Source organism: Acomys minous (assembly GCF_964271855.1).
Source record: "Acomys minous genome assembly, chromosome: 2".
NCBI lineage: Eukaryota > Metazoa > Chordata > Mammalia > Rodentia > Muridae > Acomys > Acomys minous.
Genome location: NC_140484.1, coordinates 84,908,702 through 84,928,447, shown reverse-complemented (window position 1 = coordinate 84,928,447; position 19,746 = coordinate 84,908,702). Strand labels below are relative to the sequence as shown.

The 19,746-nt window shown below is 50.6% G+C and overlaps 1 protein-coding gene across 3 annotated transcripts; it reads right to left on the bottom strand.

The window, feature by feature from the left end:
* Window positions 1-2,365: 2,365 nt before the first annotated feature.
* Window positions 2,366-16,992, bottom strand: IZUMO2 (IZUMO family member 2). 3 transcript variants are annotated; one of them, XM_084771965.1, is made up of 7 exons: window positions 16,701-16,992; window positions 16,545-16,619; window positions 15,011-15,097; window positions 14,389-14,409; window positions 10,039-10,119; window positions 5,613-5,736; window positions 2,366-2,480 (listed from the first exon to the last, which is right to left on the bottom strand). In XM_084771965.1, the coding sequence occupies exons 1-7, from the start codon at window positions 16,930-16,932 to the stop codon at window positions 2,438-2,440; spliced, it is 663 nt and encodes a 220-aa protein (XP_084628091.1). In that variant the 5' UTR covers window positions 16,933-16,992; the 3' UTR covers window positions 2,366-2,437. The 3 variants fall into 3 exon arrangements, with proteins under 3 accessions (XP_084628091.1, XP_084628090.1, XP_084628092.1); XM_084771964.1 differs by lacking the exon at window positions 2,366-2,480 and adding an exon at window positions 4,192-4,644; XM_084771966.1 differs by lacking the exons at window positions 2,366-2,480; window positions 16,545-16,619 and adding an exon at window positions 4,192-4,644.
* Window positions 16,993-19,746: the final 2,754 nt, after the last annotated feature.

The window sequence follows — 19,746 nt, the reverse complement described above, 5'->3', positions numbered from 1 at the left end:
TCGGGGCAGACTGTTACCACCCCTGTTTCTAACCCTAGCAGGCTCTTCTGAGTCTGGAGGGCAGAGGCTGCTGTTTCCAGGTTCTTGTACCTCTTTGCAGTGAACTGTAGACACGTAGTCCTGGAGAGCCACGGGGGCCCTGGAGAACTGTCATATTGCACATGTGGCCTGGCTCCAAGAGGCCAAGAAGGGAAGAGAAATTAAGAGGTTGCAAAGCAAGGTCCCCAGTGACCTTTTATGGATCATAAACATGGTACCCGCCTCCCCTGACTTCACATAATGTTGTGCTTTGCTTGATTGAAGGCCAGGTAGTGTAAAGGCTGCCAGATTTTAGTGCTGCAAGGAGCCACCACTCCCACACGAATCTCTAGAATTTTCTCCTTCACTGTTTCCTGTTGTGCCTCCCTTCTCGGCTTGTCTCTCTCTCTCTCTAGTCTAAGGGCTCATTTAAATACCAGTCATGAGAACCGTGGGGGGTAAGCTTTTGGTGTTGGCATTGTTTTATTTTTTTCTACACCCGTGCATAATAAAAAAAATAGGTGAAGGAAGGGCTGGAGAGCTGGCTCAGAGGTTAAGAGCACTGCATGCACTTCCAAAGGTCCCGAGTTCAATTCCCAGCAACCACGTGGTGGCTCACAACCATTTATGATGAGATCTGGTGCCCTCTTGTGACATACAGGTGTAAATGCAGGTAAAACACTGCACACTTATAAATAAACCTTAAAAATAAATACATAGGCCAAGGAGACCAGCCTAGCCTGCCCTGGCTAGGCTGCACAGAACAGCATCCATCCAGCAGTGCCTGGCCTTGAATTGCTCCATTGTGTAAAGCAGTCCGTTTGGCGTGAGTTACTCCATTTTTCAGCACGACGGACACAACACAGGCTTGCTTCTGGAAGCAAAGAACTTCCACTTGCCAGCATAGGAGGCACAAAGTGATCGTTTATATATATGACTATTTAAAAAACCAATTCATGCTGGGCAGGGGTGGGGCAAGCTTTTAATCCCAGCACTCAGGAGGCAGAGACAGATGGATCTCTAAGTTGGAGGCTAGCATGGTGTAGAGCAAGTTCCAGGACAGTCAGGGCTACACAGATTTTAAAAAGCTATTACTAACCCTGAGACTAAGATGTTGGAGTAGCTCAAGGCTGTAGCGGGTGACAGCCAGTCAAGAGGGACAAGACAGGACACTGGTTCCCACCTCCCACCTCCCCCTGCAGCCTACTGGCTTCCAAGGAGACCAAGCGACTCACAATTCGGAACTCTCGCCTGACTCCACCGTCCTGTGCGAGGGCTGAGGTCAGGAACTACAATTCCCAGAATGCAATGGGTCGAAGGCCAAGGTTCAGTCTAAGCGCTCGACTGAGGAGTGTACAGTACTGACAACAAGCTGGACTGAAAGCTTTATCAAATCAGATGTTAGTGATCTTTTTGTTTGTTTGTTTGTTTTTGAGATAGGGTTTCTCTGTGTAGTCGAGGCTGGACTCGTTTTTTAGACGAGGCTGGCCTTGAACTCACAGCGATCTGCCTGCTTCTGCCTCCGGAGTGCTGGGATTAAAGGCGGTGCACCACCACGCCCGGCTTGTTGGTGACTTTTTTTTCCCCCTGGGACAGGGTTTCTCTGTGTAGCCATAGCTGTCCTGGACTCACTTTGTAGACCAGGTTGGCAAGTGCAGGGATTAAAGGTGTGCACCACCACGGCCGGACACCCGTCCCCTCTTAGCAAAACTGCTTGGGTTGAGGGCAAACTCCCCATCACAGACACCTGCGCAGAGAGCAAAGACTTCTGGGAAACGTAGTTTCCAACGCCAAGAGGCCGTAAACTGTAAATTCTCTCCTTCAGTTCCCTTTGCCTGCTTTTTCATCCTTCCCTCCATGGCCCCCTCCCTCCCTTCCATGTTCTTTCTTTCCTATTTCCTTCTGTCTGTCCTTCCTTTTATTTTCTTTAAAATGGTTTTATTTTATGCTTGCTGCTGTTCAGCTCTTTCCTCCACTTATACACTCCAGAATCTCATCCAGACAACCCACAGTGGGCAGTTTTTCACACCTCAATTTATGTATGCATGTAACACCCATGATATAAATTCACAGAGGCCCATCCTCCACGTGGTTCTAGATTCTGTCACGTTGAAAAATCTAACCATTACATCCTGTCTTTAAAACAAAACAAACAAACAAAAAAAACCATCTGCCCCGCCCCCTCGCCCAAACAAAAAAAAGTTTAAAAAGGGCTGGGCTGGAATTCAGAGGTGGAATGTTTGCCTAGAACACAAGGCAGTATGTTCAATGTTCAGAAACACACACACACACACACACACACACACACACACACACACCACCTAGTAAGACAAAAGGGCCAACTGTTCACAGATACAAAGGAATTTATCTCAGATTTTATTAAATGTATTTTCCTTTTACAAACACCAAAGTCACTGGCCTACTTCAGCAGGAGTTTTCGGTTTTGCCTGTACGTACAAGCCCTGGGCAGAAGGAAAAAGAGGAAGGTTAAAGTGGGTCAAGTGGCCTTGCCTGTGATCAAGGCGCTTTTGGGAGGTTGAGACAGGAGGATTGTCCTGAGTTCCAGGCTGACCTTGGTTACAGAATGGGACAATATCTCAAAGACTCCAAACCCTGGGGTTGTGAGGTGACTCCGAAGGTAAAGAAAGCTGCGAGCAAGCCTGACAATCTGCACCTGATCCTCAGCACCCGCATGGTGGACGGTAGGTATCACTCCAGAGAGTTGTCTCCTGACTTCCACATGCCTGTCCCAGCGTGCACACACCTACACCTCACACACACAGGGTAGATGGTGAGAGATAGATAGATAGATAGATAGATAGATAGATAGATAGATAGGTGATAAGTAGATGGACAGATAGATGAAAGATGACAGATAGATGGTAGATATATAATAAGTAGATAGATAAATGATAAAATGACATAAATGATAGCAGGACATATGATTGATAGATGATAGAAAGAAAGATGGTGGATAAGAAATAGATAGATAGACAAATAGACAGATAGGTAGATAAAGGCAGGACAAAGGCTGGAACCGACTCCACACTCCAGGGGCTCAGCCAGAGATAACAGTAGTTTCTGGCTAGGACTGGGAAAACATGGAATCAAGGGGACCAGGAGCAAAGAAGGATAGACAGAAGCAGAGTACCAGGACTGATGGGCAGAAGCAGAGTACCAGGACTGATGGGCAGAAGCAGAGTACCAGGACTGATGGACAGACGCAGAGTACAGCACCACCTCCCAAAGCTATGTCCTCCATTTCCCACTGCCCAGCTCCTGCCCAAGTGGCCTTATTTGGAAACAGTCTTTGCAGGTGTAATTAAGACAAGCTGACATCACCCTGGATTTTGGTCCTGGCCTGTATCCAAACACTGCTGTCATTCTCTGAGAAAGGCAAGGCCTCGCTGTGTCTCAGAGAGAAAACAACACACGTACCTGGTGACCGGGGACTTAGATGCCACTGGCTGGGGCCCAAATGGACAGGGAAATGAGGCTGGGATGTGACTTGGTGGGTAAAGTGCTCCGCAGCACGTGAAAGCCCGGACTCCACCCCCCCCCCCAGCACTGAATAAGATAGGGGCGGTGGTGCACACCTGCAAACCCTGCACTAGGGAGGTGGAGGCAGGGCCATCAGGAGTTTCAGGTCAATCTCAGCCACGCTGAGAGTTTGAGGCTAGCCTGGGCTCCATAAGACCCTGTTCTCCCAAAACCCAAGAGAACAAAATAAAAAGTGAGAAGGAAGCCTGGCCCCTGCCTCCATGTTCCTCTGTCTCCCTTGCTTATTTGCTGACCTGCGAGTCACAGGCATTGCCTACCTAGATCCTGCTCAGAGCCAGCCTGTCTCTCCCACACACCAACCAAAGACACAAAGCTAAGAGCGACTGAGTTGCCTTACTGCGGCTGTTTACAGTGTCCTGGTCTCGACCAGCCTAAAGGTCTCTCTCTGGTCATTGTCCTGAGCCCTTGGGCTCCTTGGATAACAGGAACTTGGCAGGGCTGGGTGATCTTGTCTTCCAGGATCATAGGCTTAGTTCCCAGTGCTGGAAAGAGGCAGAGGCAGATGGATCTCTGCGATTTGGAGGCTAGCCTGGTCTACAGGGTGAGCTCCAGACTTGCCAAGTTTACACAGTGTTCTGTCTCAAAAAAGTTTAACAAATGAATAGAGCGGTGGCAATGTTAGTAAAGAATATATAATAACAACCCAGTTAGGACAAACCTTGGTTTTGATCAGCACATTCACTTTTTTGCCCCCCAGAGTCTCACTATGTAGCCCTGGCTGTCCTGGAACTCACTATGTAGACCAGGCTGGCCTCGAACTCTCAGAGATCCACCTGCCTCTGCCTCCTGAATGCTGGGATTAAAGGTGTGTGCCACTGTGTTCAATTATTTCTCCTCCTTTTCTTTTCTTCTTTTCTTCCTTCTTCTTTCTTCTTTTTCTTCTTCTTCTTCTTCTTCTTCTTCTTCTTCTTCCTCTTCTTCTTCTTTTTGTTTTTTGGTTTTTTGAGACACAGTTTCTCTGTGTAGCCTTGGCTATCCTGGACTTGTTATTCTTTTTTAATGGAAGAAGGGACCCAGAAAGATAGAGAATAAAGCTGGGGACCTGTGTAGCTTTGTGGCTTAGAGCTGTGGGAAAAAGAAAATGAGAGACTCAGAGGGGTGATGGGGCGAGAGAGAACGTAAGGGGGGACAGCAGTGCTGGGGCGATGGTCAGTGCACCTATGGCTCTTACAGAGAACCCAAGGTTGGTTCCCAGTGCCTACCTGGTGCCTCACAACTACTTCCACTGTAGCTCATGGGGCCCCCACGCCCTCTTCTGGCCTCTGGGGGTTCTGCAGTCATATGCACACAGTCCCCACAAAGATATGTACACAACTAAAAGTAATGTCTTGTTGGTGGTGGCGGCGGTGACACACACACCTTCAATCCCAACACTTGGGAGACAGAGGCAGACAGATCCGTTCAAAGCCAGCCTGGTCTACAGTGTGAGTTCTAGGACAGCCAGGGCGGCGCAATAAAGCCCTGTCTTGAAAAGCCCTGTCTTGAAACAACAACAACAACAACAACAACATGTCTTTAAAGAGGGGAGGAGACACAAAAGAAAAAATTGAGAGAGGGACTGAAGGACAAAGCGATGGGGGGGTTGCCGGAATTAGGGGGGACCAAAGACCCCTTTATGTATCCTTTTCCCCCCTTCCTTCCTATCTCTCTCCCCCTGCCCCATTTCTCTGTGTTTGAGACAGGGTTTCATGTAGCTCAGGATGGCCCCAAACTCACTATATTTAGCCAGCGAAGATCTTGAATGTCTGATCCTCCTGTCTCCACCTCCCAAGTGTCGTGATGACAAGTGTGTGACACCAGACTTGATTTCTCCAATACTGGAGATCAGAGCCACGCCTTTGAGCATCTAGGCAGATCCTTTACCAGCTGAGCCACCTCCCCCTCCCCCACTTTCTGACATAGCATACTGCTATGTAGTTGAAGATTGGCCTTGGACTTATAGCCATCCTCCTGCCTCAAGCCTCCCAAGTGCTGGGGTCGCGGTAGTGGACCACCACCCCTGGCTGGGGACATAGGGGGTTGGGGTGACTCACGCAATCAGGATGACCAAGAAGACTAGGACAGCCAGTCCCACAGTGACCAAGTCGCCGACCACCACCATGTTCCTCAGCTTGCCGTCAGACTGGAACTTGAGAGCCATGCGGGGCTGCCCATCCACTGGGCAGGGAGAAGTGAAACTCAGCTCCAAACTGTGGCCCTCTGTAACCTCCTCCATCTCCCTGTTTGGTTGGCTCAACACCCAGCACCGTATATCAGGCTCCCAAGTACAATTCACCCATGGCAAATACCACAGCCCAGCCTATCACATAGCAAGTTCTAGGACAGTCAGGGCTACAAAACAAAACAAAACAAAACCCCACAAAAAACAAAACCCAAAAACCCAAAACTAAACAAAAGACCAAAAATAAATTAAAAAAAAAAAAAAGCAGTGAGTACTTTTGTTGGGCCCTAATTGGAATAAATCTCCCATGGAAAAGATTCAGGTGACAATTAGGGGCATTGCTGGGCAGGTGTGAAGTTGTCTTGTGTTGCTGAGGACAGGGGGCGGTGGGGAGGTAACGCCGAGTACACAGCATGAGGAACTGAGTTCGAATCCCAGAACCCACATAAAAAGGCGGGTATAGTTGTACACACACACACACACACACACACACACACACACACACACACACACACACATACACACACCTCTAAAGCCAAGGCTGTGGGAGGCTGAGGCAGGAGGATTGCTGGAATGTATTGGGCACCAATCCTGGCTCCAGATTCAGCAAGAGACCCCTCTCTCAAGGGAGCATGTTGGGGAGTCGGAGGTGGGGGGGGACACTCCTGGCCTCTGCAGTAGTTCCCCACAAGTTCACACTTGTCACACACACACAGGGAACTCATCGGCTATCAGAAGACCATGGTGGTTATAGAAGAAAATGTCCTTAGAGCCTCATGTTCTGTAAGGCGGGTGGAGGCCTCTGCTGGCTCATAGAATACTTGGTCCCCAGGGAGTGGCGCTATTTGAAGGGGTTAGGAGGCGTGGCCTCGTTAGAGGAGGTGTGTCCCTGGGGGTGGAGCCCCCAGAGCCTCTCTTCCTTATGCCTGTGCCTCAGGATGTAGAACTCTCAGCTGCTTCTCCAGAGGCAGGTCTGACTGGCTAATCCTTTGAAATTGTAAGGCAGCCCCAATTAAATGCTTTCTTTTATGAGAGTAGCCATGGTTATTGGTGTCCCTTCGCGGCAATAGAACAGTAGCTGAGACAGCCGTTGGTACCAGCAGGATATTGCTGTGACAGGCCTGACCGTTCTGCTTGTGGGGGGGGGGGGGGATGTGGACTTTGGGACTTTGGATTAGGAAAGCAGATGAGCTTCCCCACCCCCCCACCCCCCCACCCCCCGCCCCAGGACAGGGTTTCTCTATGTAGCCTTGGCTGTCCCGGAACTTGCTCCTTAGACCAGGCTGGCTTCGGACTCACAGAGATCTACCTGCCTCTGCCTCCCGAGTGCTGGGAATAAAGGGGTACACCCCCTACCACCACCACCACCAGCCCCTCCCCACCCCCCCACCCCCAGCACAGTTGAACACTGTAAGTGGGGCTTAACGGGCCATCCTAGTGGGAGTGTGAACGACAGCCCTGTAGATTATAACTGCTCAGCACACAGGGGAAGAATGTTAGTATGTGTCCTAGAGAATGTTCTTGTGAGATTTTGGCAAACAAGACGGCTGCTTTCTACTCTTGTCCAAAAAAATCTGCCTGAGGCTAAACTGAAGAGTTCTGAACTAACGGCACTGGTGAAGGAGACAGCCTAGTATTGACTGAGCCGCGCACCCTTCTGCAAATCTAGAGTGGCAAGGAGCAGGCTGAACAAGAGGAAATATAACATGTTCAGTCTGAGGAGAAAAGGAGCATGAGGAAGTGTCCTGCGTGTGTGTTGGGGGGGGGGGTGGAGTACAGCGCTCGAGGAAATAAAAAGCTTAAAGAAAAGGCTGACGCTAACTAAAGGAGTGCCGACCTCAGGGAAAACCTCACCTAGCTGGGCTTCCAACTTGTGAGAAGGAGTTAAAGAGGGGTAGAAAACTATCCGGTGAAAATGTAATTGAACAAGGATGCCAACTTCCAGCCGCAGCAGGCAGCAGGACTTGGCAGCTTTGGCCACACTTGTTCTGGCTTTAAAGTCAAGGATAGAAGAAAGGGTTCTGGAATTTCCCTCTGTGACTAAGGAGCTGCTGAGGCCAGCGTGTGTGTGTGTGTGTGTGTGTGTGTGTGTGTGTGTGTGTGTAGTGTCCCTGCATGGAGGCCCAGAGAGGCCACTATGTGACGCTGTAAAGGTGAAAGCCGGATTGCCTTGGAGACCCCGAAGTGTTGGAGCCATGGGATACTTGCTGAGAAATGCTGCTAACAGGGAGTGGAACCAGCCCAAGAGAAAGAAGTGTGTTCCAGACAACAAAGCTGAAAGGAGAGCCAAGCTGACTGCTGTAATCCCAGCCTGTGGCAGGAGGATCGCTGTGAGTTCGAGGTCAGCCTGGTCTACAAAGTGAGTTCAGGACATCCCAAGGCTACACAGAGAAACCCTGTCTTGAAAAACAAAACAAAACAAAAGCTGAAAGGAGTTGCAGATCTGAGAGCTTTGACTTCAGCCATGGAGATGCTGCATTTGGAGTTGGCCCAGCTGGGTTTGGTCTGACTTTAGCCCAATATTTCTCCACTGTGTTTCCTGTCCTCCCATTTGGAATAGTAACCCTGTGGCATTATAGGTTGAAATCTGTGATCTGCTTTTTTATTTTGATTTTACAGGGAGTCACAGTTAAGAGATTGCATGAGTCTCAGAAGAGACTTTGAACTTTGAACTCTGAAACATCGTTGGGGCTGTGATAGACTGTGGGGACTTTTGAATTTAATTTTATTTTTATTTATTGTATATGAGTGTTTTATCTGCAGAAGAGGGCATCAGATTACATTATAGATGGTTGTGAGCCACCATGTGGTTGCTGGGAATTGAACTCATGACCTCTGGAAGAGCAGGCAGTACTCTTAACCACTGAGCCATCTCTCCAGGCCCGACTGTGGGGACTTTTGAAATTGGACTAACTGCACTTGGCATTACGATATGTCTATAAGCTTCTGGGGGTCAAGGAGTGGAACGAGGTGGTTTGAATGAAAATGGCCTAATTGATGACAATGAACTAAGCCTCCAAAACCTTAAGCCAGTCCCAATTAAATGCTTTGTCTTGTAAGAGTCACTATGGTTATGACGTCATTTCACACACTAGAACACTGCCTAAGATGAATACTATGACAAAAAAAAAAAAGTAGTGGGGACAGAGAGATGGGTCAGTGTGGGTAGGAGCACTGGCTGCTCTTCTAGAGGACCCAGGTTCGATTCCCAGTACCTACATGGCAGCTCACAACTGTTATTTTTACAGTAACTGCAGTAAAAACAAATCTTTAAAATTAGAATAAAATCTATGGCAAAGACTAAAGTGGGTGAAAAAAAGTTGGAGGAAAAGCAAGAGTGGACACAGTGTGATAGAAAGTGATATCTTAGGATGAGCCATCCGGAGGCCTTTCTGATGACAGGGCTTTGAGACCTGAAGGGAGGAAAGGGACAGTGGTAGAGTGGGAGGAGCAGGTGTGGTGGCCAGGAGGGCGACTCCGCACTGTTCTCTCTGCTGTGAGGACACGGGCGTGTATGTAACTGTTGAACGACTGAGTCGGTCTTTCTATGCTTTTCACATTTAAGAATATCTAAACATAAACCTTGTTGTCTGAGATAGGATCTTTTTGGATTTGGTTTTTCAAGGCAGAGTTTCTCTGTGTAGCCTTCTCTGTCCTGGACTCACTTTGTAGAGCAGGCTGGCCTTAAACTCACAGAGATTCACCTGTCTCTGCCTCCCTGAGTGCTGGGATTACAGGCAGGCATGTGCCACCTTGCCTTGCTATGTGAGATTATATATGTGTATATATATATATATATATATATATACATATATATAAATTATGTGTCTTGGTGGGTGCATGTGATTGCCTTCAGCTGCCAGGGACAATGGCAGATCCTCTAGAACTGGAATTACATACATGAGAGCTGTCGTGTGGGTGCTGGGAATCAAACCTGGGTCCTCTGGAAGAACAGCCAGTGCTCTTAACCAATGAGCCACCTTGCCAGTCCTTAAAATACATTTAAGTGTGTGTGTGTGTGTGTGTGTGTGTGTGTGTGTGTGGCCAGTGAGTTTCAGGAATCTACTTCTTTCCCCCACTGTCCACTACCCCTGAGGGAAGAATCTACAGACATTAGTTATGTGGCTCAGGCTGGCCTTGAACTACAGATCCTCCCATCTCAGCCTCCCAAGTGCTTATGGGGAACCTTGCAACCCACCTGCACAGGGACAAGGATGGTGCGGAGCCTTGAAACCACCGCTATAGGAACCCCATGTTTCTCACATGCCACCCCTCCCATTTGCAAACCCACAGCTTACCAAAGCAATACTTTTCTTTGATGCATCTGGGGGCGATTATCTTGCAATGTAAACAGTCCAGAACCTCTTCTTTGATCAAGCCTGGGCAGGGGGAAAGGGAGATGTGGAGCAAAGCAGACCCCAAGAACTGGTAAGATCAGGAGGCAGGGTCCCCTGGGCCTCTGAATATTGGAGGAGCCACTGCCGGGCACAGTAGGTGGGGCAAAGGCAGGCAGTTCATGTGAGAAATGGTTTCTCTATCACTGAAGAATTACATGGAATTTCCATAGGTGAGTTGACTCAATGTTCTGATCATAGGATGTTTGTGGGGAGGGTTGGTGGTGGTAAGGATTGAACTCAGGGTCTTGAGTATTAGGCAGAGGCTCTACCACTGAGACACACTCCAGCCCCTCACTGGGGGATTCTAGGCAGGGGCTCCACCGCTGAGCCACACCCCAGCCCCTCACTGGGGGATTCTAGGCAGGGGCTCTAACACTGAGCCTTACTCCAGCCTTTAACTGGGGCTTTACCACTAGTCTGCATTGCAAGCCCAACTTTTTCTGGTTTTGTTTTGCTAAGTTATCCAGGTTAGCTTTGAACTTGTGATTCTCTTGCCTCAGCCTCCCTCAGTAGCTTCTATGGTAGATCTGGGCCAGCCACCTGTTTCTTCTTCTTCTTCTTCTTCTTCTTCTTCTTCTTCTTCTTCTTCTTCTTCTTCTTCTTCTTCTTCTTCTTCCTCTCCTCCTCCTTCTCCTTCTTCTTCTTTTGAGACAGGATTTCGCTACACAGACTGGCTGTCCTGAACTTGCTTTGTAGACCAGGCTGACCTTGAACTCACAGTGATCTGCCTGCCTCTGCCTCCCGAGTGCTAGGATTAAAGGCGTGCGCCGCTGCCGCCACCACTAGGCTTAACCAAACATTCTTTTTGTTGCTGTCATTTAACATTTTATATATTTCCCTCCCCCCCCGTCTGTGTGTGCATGTGCGTGAGCCCGCGCGCATGCGTGCACGTATGTACATGAATGGGGGTTCGAGAACAACTTGTAGTCCTTTCTCCTTCCATCATGTGTGTCCTTGGCACTGAACTCAGGACCTCGAGCTTGGTGGCAGGTACCTTTACCCCGGAGCCACCTTATTAGCCTCAACACTTATTAGTTTTTGGATCTGCTACTTTCCAGCCTTGGAGTCTCCTCTGGCAAAAGAGCGTGCAGGTTCACCAGCTCCTCCCCTTCCTGTGAGGCGCACCTACACGCCCTATACTCAATCAAGGGAAAATGAAGTGTGTCTAGACGTCATTCCAGGCCACAAAACTTCCCATGTCAGAAGTCAGTGTAGGGCACTGCCCCACTACGGGGGCAGAGAAAGTCTGAAGAGGAGCAAGACTCTCTGTGGGAGGTAGCCAGCAGAGAAACACGTACTTACCATGTTGAGCCATTGGGATGTGGGGTTTACTTGGTGATGCCATTTTCATAAGCCCTCAAAAAGCAAATCTCGAGGGGCCAGCGAGGTGGCACAGCTGGTAAAGGTGCTTGCCACCAAGACTGGGGGACCTGTGTTCAATCCCAGGGTCCCACAGGGAAGAGAGAGCCAGCCACTGTAAGTGACCCTCTCACCCGCACATGTATGCTGTGCTCACACACATCCTAATAAAATGAAATGTGAAAAAACAAACAGAACAACAAGCCAGGCGGTGGTGTGTTGCACACCTCTAATCCCAGCACTCAGGAGGCAGAGGCAGGTGGATCTCTGAGTTCAAGGCCAGCTTGGTCTACAGAGTGAGTTCAGGACAGCCAAGGCATACATTGAGACCCTGTCTCAAACAATAAACAGAAAGACCAAAAGCAAGTCTTGAGTTTGGATTGGTGACTCATGAAATACCAGCACTGTTGAGGCTGAGGCAGGAGGATTGCCTTGAATTCCAGGTGAGCATGTGTTACAGAGTGAGACCTGGTGTCAAAAGAGAAGCAACAGGAGGAAGGGAGGCAGAGCTGGCTCATTGGTGCTTGCCTTGGAAACACAAAGACCCATGTTCAGTCCTTAGGATAGGAAAGTTGGATGTGGTGGTGTCTGTAATCCCAGCCCTGAGGAGGCAGAGGCAGGGGGATACCAGGGTCTCATCGGGCAGTCAGCCTAATAATTGAGTTTCTTGACACTGAGAACCTGTCTCAAAAACCAAGGTGGAGGGTGGGGCTGGAGAGATGGCTCAGAGGTTAAGAGCACTGACTGCTCTTCCAGAGGCCCTGAGTTCAATTCCCAGCAACCATCTATAATGTGATCTCTGATGCCCTCTTCTGCCTTCAGGTGTACATTCAGGCAGAGCACTGTATACATAATAAAATAAATAAATAAACAAATAAATAAATAAAACTGAGGTGGGGGAGATGGCTCACAGTTATCTGGAACTCCAGTTCCAGGGAGCCTGATGCCCTCTTCTGGTCTCCATGGGCACTGCCCACATATGGTGCACAGACATACAAGCATTCAGGCCCTCATACAAATTAAAAAAAAAAAACAATGAAAAAATAACATACTGGATGGTTACCAGGGCATCATACCCCAGGATATCCCTCTGGCTTCCAAAGGCATGCACACACACACATAGAGGCACACACATGTACACACATGTGCACACACATGATCACATGTACACACACAGGCACACATGCACATACACATGCACACACACACACAAGTACATGTGCGCATGCACAACAAAGCACCCACCCTTGATGAAAAGGTTCATGGTTCTGAGGTACAGTGAGTATGGTGCTGAGGGTTGGTGTGGGAGGATGGGGAACAGTGTGGGAGGATGGGGAACAGTGTGGGAGGATGGGGAACAGTGTGGGAGGATGGGGAACAGGTGTGGGAGGATGGGGAACAGTGTGGGAGGATGGGGAACAGGTGTGGGAGGATGGGGAACAGGTGTGGGAGGATGGGGAACAGTGTGAGAGGATGGGGAACAGTGTGGGAGGATGGGGAACAGGTGTGGGAGGATGGGGAACAGGTGTGGGAGGATGGGGAACAGTGTGGGAGGATGGGGAACAGTGTGGGAGGATGGGGAACAGGTGTGGGAGGATGGGGAACAGGTGTGGGAGGATGGGGAACAGGTGTGGGAGGATGGGGAACAGGTGTGGGAGGATGGGGAACAGGTGTGGGAGGATGGGGAACAGGTGTGGGAGGATGGGGAACAGGTGTGGGAGGATGGGGAACAGGTGTGGGAGGATGGGGAACAGGTGTGGGAGGATGGGGAACAGGTGTGGGAGGATGGGGAACAGGTGTGGGAGGATGGGGAACAGGTGTGGGAGGATGGGGAACAGGTGTGGGAGGATGGGGAACAGGTGTGGGAGGATGGGGAACAGGTGTGGGAGGATGGGGAACAGTGTGGGAGGATGGGGAACAGTGTGGGAGGATGGGGAACAGGTGTGGGAGGATGGGGAACAGGTGTGGGAGGATGGGGAACAGGTGTGGGAGGATGGGGAACAGGTGTGGGAGGATGGGGAACAGGTGTGGGAGGATGGGGAACAGGTGTGGGAGGATGGGGAACAGGTGTGGGAGGATGGGGAACAGTGTGGGAGGATGGGGAACAGGTGTGGGAGGATGGGGAACAGGTGTGGGAGGATGGGGAACGGTGTGGGAGGATGGGGAACAGGTGTGGGAGGATGGGGAACAGGTGTGGGAGGATGGGGAACAGTGTGGGAGGATGGGGAACAGGTGTGGGAGGATGGGGAACAGTGTGGGAGGATGGGGAACAGGTGTGGGAGGATGGGGAACAGTGTGGGAGGATGGGGAACAGGGTGGGAGGATGGGGAACAGGTGTGGGAGGATGGGGAACAGGTGTGGGAGGATGGGGAACAGGTGTGGGAGGATGGGGAACAGTGTGGGAGGATGGGGAACAGGTGTGGGAGGATGGGGAACAGTGTGGGAGGATGGGGAACAGTGTGGGAGGATGGGGAACAGGGTGGGAGGATGGGGAACAGGTGTGGGAGGATGGGGAACAGGTGTGGGAGGATGGGGAACAGGTGTGGGAGGATGGGGAACAGGTGTGGGAGGATGGGGAACAGTGTGGGAGGATGGGGAACAGGTGTGGGAGGATGGGGAACAGGTGTGGGAGGATGGGGAACAGGTGTGGGAGGATGGGGAACAGGTGTGGGAGGATGGAGAACAGGTGTGAGAGGATGGGGAACAGGTGTGGGAGGATGGGGAACAGGTGTGGGAGGATGGGGAACAGTGTGGGAGGATGGGGAACAGGTGTGGGAGGATGGGGAACAGTGTGGGAGGATGGGGAACAGTGTGGGAGGATGGGGAACAGGTGTGGGAGGATGGGGAACAGGTGTGGAAGGATGGGGACTGGATAGGAGGAGCAGAACTCACGACAAATTTTGTGGTCACAGGCTGAAAGAGAAGAGAGCTGAGGTGAGTGTCAAGCTGGCATGGTGGCTTGAGAACTTAATTGGGAAGAAAGGAAAGGGGCAAACCTGGAGAAGGAGAGGAAGGGACGTTGGTGGGATGGGGGTGCTGGGCCTCACAGAGGGGAGATGGGGTGCTGGGTGTCACAGAGAGGAGATGGGGTGCTGGGCCTCACAGAGGGGAGATGGGGTGCTGGGTGTCACAGAGGGGAGATGGGGTGCTGGGCCTCACAGAGAGGAGATGGGGTGCTGGGCCTCACAGAGGGGAGATGGGGTGCTGGGTGTCACAGAGGGGAGATGGGGTGCTGGGCGTCACAGAGGGGAGATGGGGTGCTGGGCCTCACAGAGGGGAGATGGGGTGCTGGGCCTCACAGAGGGGAGAGGGGGTGCTGGGCCTCACAGAGGGGAGATGGGGTGCTGGGCCTCACAGAGGGGAGATGGGGTGCTGGGCCTCACAGAGGGGAGAGGGGGTGCTGGGCCTCACAGAGGGGAGAGGGGGTGCTGGGCGTCACAGAGGGGAGAGGGGGTGCTGGGCCTCACAGAGGGGAGCTTTTGGGAGGGAAGGAAGGGAAGGGAGGGGGCAGCACCCTTTTCTTCATAAGCTCTTAGTGCTTTCTTCAGCTCCTTGATGGCGTGCTCCCTGAGGCTCACCAGCTCCTCCAGCAGGGGACCATCTGAGGAGGGAACAGATGCTCATTGGTGCAGGTCCCCATGGGACCATATACAGAGCTAGTGAACTGGGCTGCAGAGATGGCTCAGCGGTTAAGAGCACTGGCTGCTCTTGGGAAGGACCTAAGTTCAGTTCCCAGCACCTACAGGGGGCTCACTGATCCCTACAACTGGAGTTACAAGGGATCTGATGGCCCGTCTGATCCCCACAGGTACTTGCCTGCAGGTGCCACTTAATACCTGCAGGCAAAATGCCCATACACATAACATTTTAAGGGGAAAAAATGCTCCAGAGTTTAGAAGTTTTCATCTCAGTTCTTTGCAAAAATGACCCACTGAGTATGCAGAAGGAATCCGAATTCTATCTAGAAGGCTCCCTGGTGTTTGAGATTTAAAATATGTGCGCACACTGTGTCTGCTTGAGTAACAGCTGTTCCGGGTGGTTCCCAGCACATGGAAACAGCGCTTAACTGCCTCTCAAGAACTTCGAGGCTGGCCTTGAACTCAAATTAGGGCGGGATTCAACATCATGGTCCTGCTGCCTCAGCTTCCTGAGTTACTAGCATGGCAGCCCATGGGTAGACTCACTGGTGGAAGGTTATTACAAATGTTAGATTATTTAAAAGACAGACAGAAGGCAGAAAGAGAGGCTTAGTCTGACCTTAGGTGGGACCATGTTTATTCACTGCTATGGCAGGAATTCCTACAGAGGGAAAATGGGAATACCGCCTCTTATATGGTTGAAATGACTTCTGTAGTCTACAAAGGAAGCTGGGAAATGTAGTCTTTCAAGCAAGAAACTATCAACAAACTATTTATAAAAAAGCCCAATGTAGCAGGGGCATGGTGGCATACACCTTTAATCCCAGCACTTGGGAGGCAGAGGCAAGCAGATCTCTGTGAGTTCGAGGCCAGCCTGGTCTACAAAGCAGACTAGGATAGCCAAGGCTACACAGAGAAACCCTGTCTTGAAAGAAAAAAAAAATAGCAATTTTTGAGAAGCATAAGAAAGCAGAAGGAAGGGCTGGAGAGATGGCTCAGAGGTTTAAGAGCACTGTCTGCTCCTCCAAAAGCCCTGAGTTCAATTCCCAGCAACGACATGGTGGCTCACAACCATTTATAATAAAATCTGGTGCCCTCTTCTGGCCTGCAAGTGTACATTCAGGCAAAACATTGCATAGGTAATAAATCTTAAAAAAGAAAGAAAGAAAGAAAGAAAGCAGAAGGGTGTGGCCAACCACACCTTTTGATGGGCATCGTCGAAATGGAAGTGTCCTGCACACATCTTCAACTCTGTGTGACCCTCAGCTTTTCTCCTCCTTTGTAAAAGGGGAATCTCAGCCTTCTGCTTGCTAAACGTCACAGCAAGGACACATGCCTTCGTTAGCTACCCAGGGGAGAAGCGTGGGAGTGCTGAAAGGGCGGCCCGGAGGTGTCTGAAGGGTCTCCCACCTCTCTGAGAACCAGCATTTATGTACTGTATTTGGGTTTTGAAGGCTGTCGCCACATTTGTCAGTCGATCCATGCCTGCAGACCAGAAGGGAGGCTGCGTCACTTCAGAAGGCCCACCACTACCCCGACTTCTCCCGCATACCGCCAAGCACACACCCACTTTCCCCACGAAGACGTTCATGGAGTAGTCCCTGAAGAAAGGCCCCTCCATGCCCAAGAGCAGGGTCTGCGCGCGCGCCAGCAGCGCTTCATCCTCAAAGCGCTTGGGGATGACGGCTGCACGCAGCTGACTGAGGGCGCTTAGCACAGACTGGTCACACTGCAGGCAGCCCCAGCCCCCGGGGCTGCTCAGGACGCACAGAAGCACCAGGATCGAGGCCAAAGGCATGGCGGACGCTCTGTGACATCACAGAGGAGGCCCCAGAACGCTCCTGAGACGTAGCCAGAGCTCTGGAATTCAGTCACTTATTGAGCACCTACTGGGTGCTGTTCTAAGTCCCCCAGAGCCTGGACTGAGAGAGACTGAAGTAGCCTCTCCCGCTGTCCTATAAATTAACTAATCCAACAGATTTTCTTGCGTCCCTTCCTCCTCGCTTTTCTTTCTTCCTCCTCTTTCTCTCTTAAACATATTTTATTAATTTTTGAGGCCAGGTGTGGAGGTGCATGCTTTTAATCCCAGCACTATGGAGACAAGAGGCAGGTACACAGACCTCTGTGAGTTCTAGGCCCAGCCTGGTCTACGTGTTACGGGGATAGCCAGAGCTACATAGTGAGACCTTGTCTCAGCATACATTTTTAAAAATAATGTTTGAGAATTACACACATACAATGTATTTTGATCATATTTATTCTCCAGCCCTCTCCAGCCCCCCACAAATGACCCCAGATCCACTGTCGCCTCCAGTCTCTCTCTCTCTCTCTCCTCTCTCTTTCCGAGACAGGGTTTCTCTGTGTAGCCCTGGCTGTCCTGGACTCGCTTTGTAGACCAGGCTGGCCTTGATCTCACAGTGATCCACCTGCCTCTGCCTCCCAGTGCTGAGATTTAAAGGCGTGCGCCACCACTGCCCGGCTTTCTCTTTCTCTCTTTTTCCTTTCTCTAGCCCTCCCTCTTTCCCCGCTATATCTTCTAAAAGAGCGTGTCATGTAGCCCAGGCTGGCCCTGAACTCTAATTCATCAGAGGATGACTTTGAACTCCCAACCCTCCTCCTGCCCCGGCCTCATGAGAGTGAGGGTCAACAGGTATGTGGCCCCACCATAGCTACCTTACCGATTTGTAGCTGAAAAAAGCTGGCGGGGAGGGGGCGGCTAAGCATGTTGGAGGGGGGCTTTCCTCCCTCCCCCAAGCTCTCAGAATAATGACTCATGACACTTGATTATTTTACAAATGCCTTGGCCATATAACTAGCCTCTTCTCTGACTAGCTCATAATTTAAAACAACCCATTTATATGAATCCACGTTCTGCCACATGGCTGGCTACCTGGACTCAGGTACCATGCATCCGTCTTCTTGCATCTTGGTGGCTGAATCTTGCATGCCTGGCTCTCTCCCAGAATTCTTTCTGCCTGCTGGATGTCCCACCTTCCACTTCCTGCCTAAGCTAAAGGCCGTCAGATTTATTAATTTTTTTTCCAAGACAGAGTTTCTCTGTGTAACCTTGGCTGTCCTGACCTCGCTTTGTAGATCAGGCTGGCCTCGAACTCACAGCGATCCACCTGTCTCTGCCTCCCGAGTACTGGGATTAAAGGCGTGCACCACCATGGCCCCGCCCCAGATTTATTATTGACAGGTTCTACCTCCATACAGTACACAAGATATTCCTTCTACAATTCCCTTTTAGTCCAAATAAAGACTCTTTCTTTTAATAATACATTAACATGCTGGGCAGTGGTGGTGCACACTTTTAATCCCCGTCCTCAGGGAGGCAGAGGCAGGTGTGGTGGTGGTGGTAGTTTGTTGTGTCCAGGAAACCCACACCTCTGGGGCCTGGGAAGGTATCCCAGCTCTGAGGAGAGATATCCTGAGACAGGGGATCCCAAGAACACACACCAGGCCTCCTCTGCAGAGATGTTGCCGCTCCCCTGAGGAGCTGAGAAGCTTAGCAGAAGGGTTGCCCCAACATCCGAGAAGCTGAGGAGCCTGGGAGTCACAGAAGGCAGTAAATCAATCTCTTTCTTCCTCTCTCTCTCTCTCTCTCTCTCTCTCTCTCTCTCTCTCTCTCTCGGTTTTTCAAGACAGAGTTTCTCTGTGTAACAAGCCTGGATGTCCTGGACTTCCTCTGTAGACCAGGCTGGCCTCAAACTCACAGCGATCCACCCGCCTCTGCCTCCTGAGTGCTGGGATTAAAGGCGATGCCACCATGCCCGGCTTGGCAGTAAATCTCTTAAAAGAGATTGGAGGGACGAATCCAGGAGTGGCTGCCTCTGTTTCTGGGAGAAGGCAGAAGCAAACTGGGCGGACACAGCCTTTATATAGGTTTTCTTTCTTTCTTTCTTTCTTTCTTTCTTTCTTTCTTTCTTTCTTTCTTTCTTGTTTTAAAGATGTATTTATTTATTTATTCTGTATACAGTGCTCTGCCTGCATGTACATCCACATGCCAGAAGAGGGCACCAAATCTCATTATAGATGGTTGTGAGCCACCATGTAGTTGCTGGGAATTGAACTCAGGACCTTTGGAAGAGCAGCCAGGGCTCTCAACATCTGAGCCATCTCTCTGCCCTATAGGGTTTCTTAGGGGGTGGAGCTTTCTTGGGCAGGGATTTCCAGATTGGGGATTGGTGGGATTTCAAGTCCTGAGCTTGGGAGAGATCAGGGATTGGTGAGTTTTAGTGGGAAGCTCAGGGATTGGCCACTTTTTCTGATTAGGGATTGGTGGGTTTTGTCCAGACATTTCACCCCAAATTAGGAAAATATGGGACGAGTCCTACTGAGGGGCTGGAGATGGCAGTTACAGAGGTCTGGGGGAAGGGCCTGGGCTGCTGGAGCTTCCTCAGGCAGAGATCTGGCCACCCTCTGCCTCGAAGGGTTATAAAGTTTACACAGTACAAAATTTACAGAGTCCACTGTAAAGGCAGTAGGCTAAATGGGGAAAGGCTGTCGCCATCATGGACAGTTCCCATGGTGGTGGTGGCAGCAGGCATTCTGAGGCAGGAGAGGTGTCAGTTCCCACAGCAGTAGACTGAGGCAGGAATCGTCACCACGG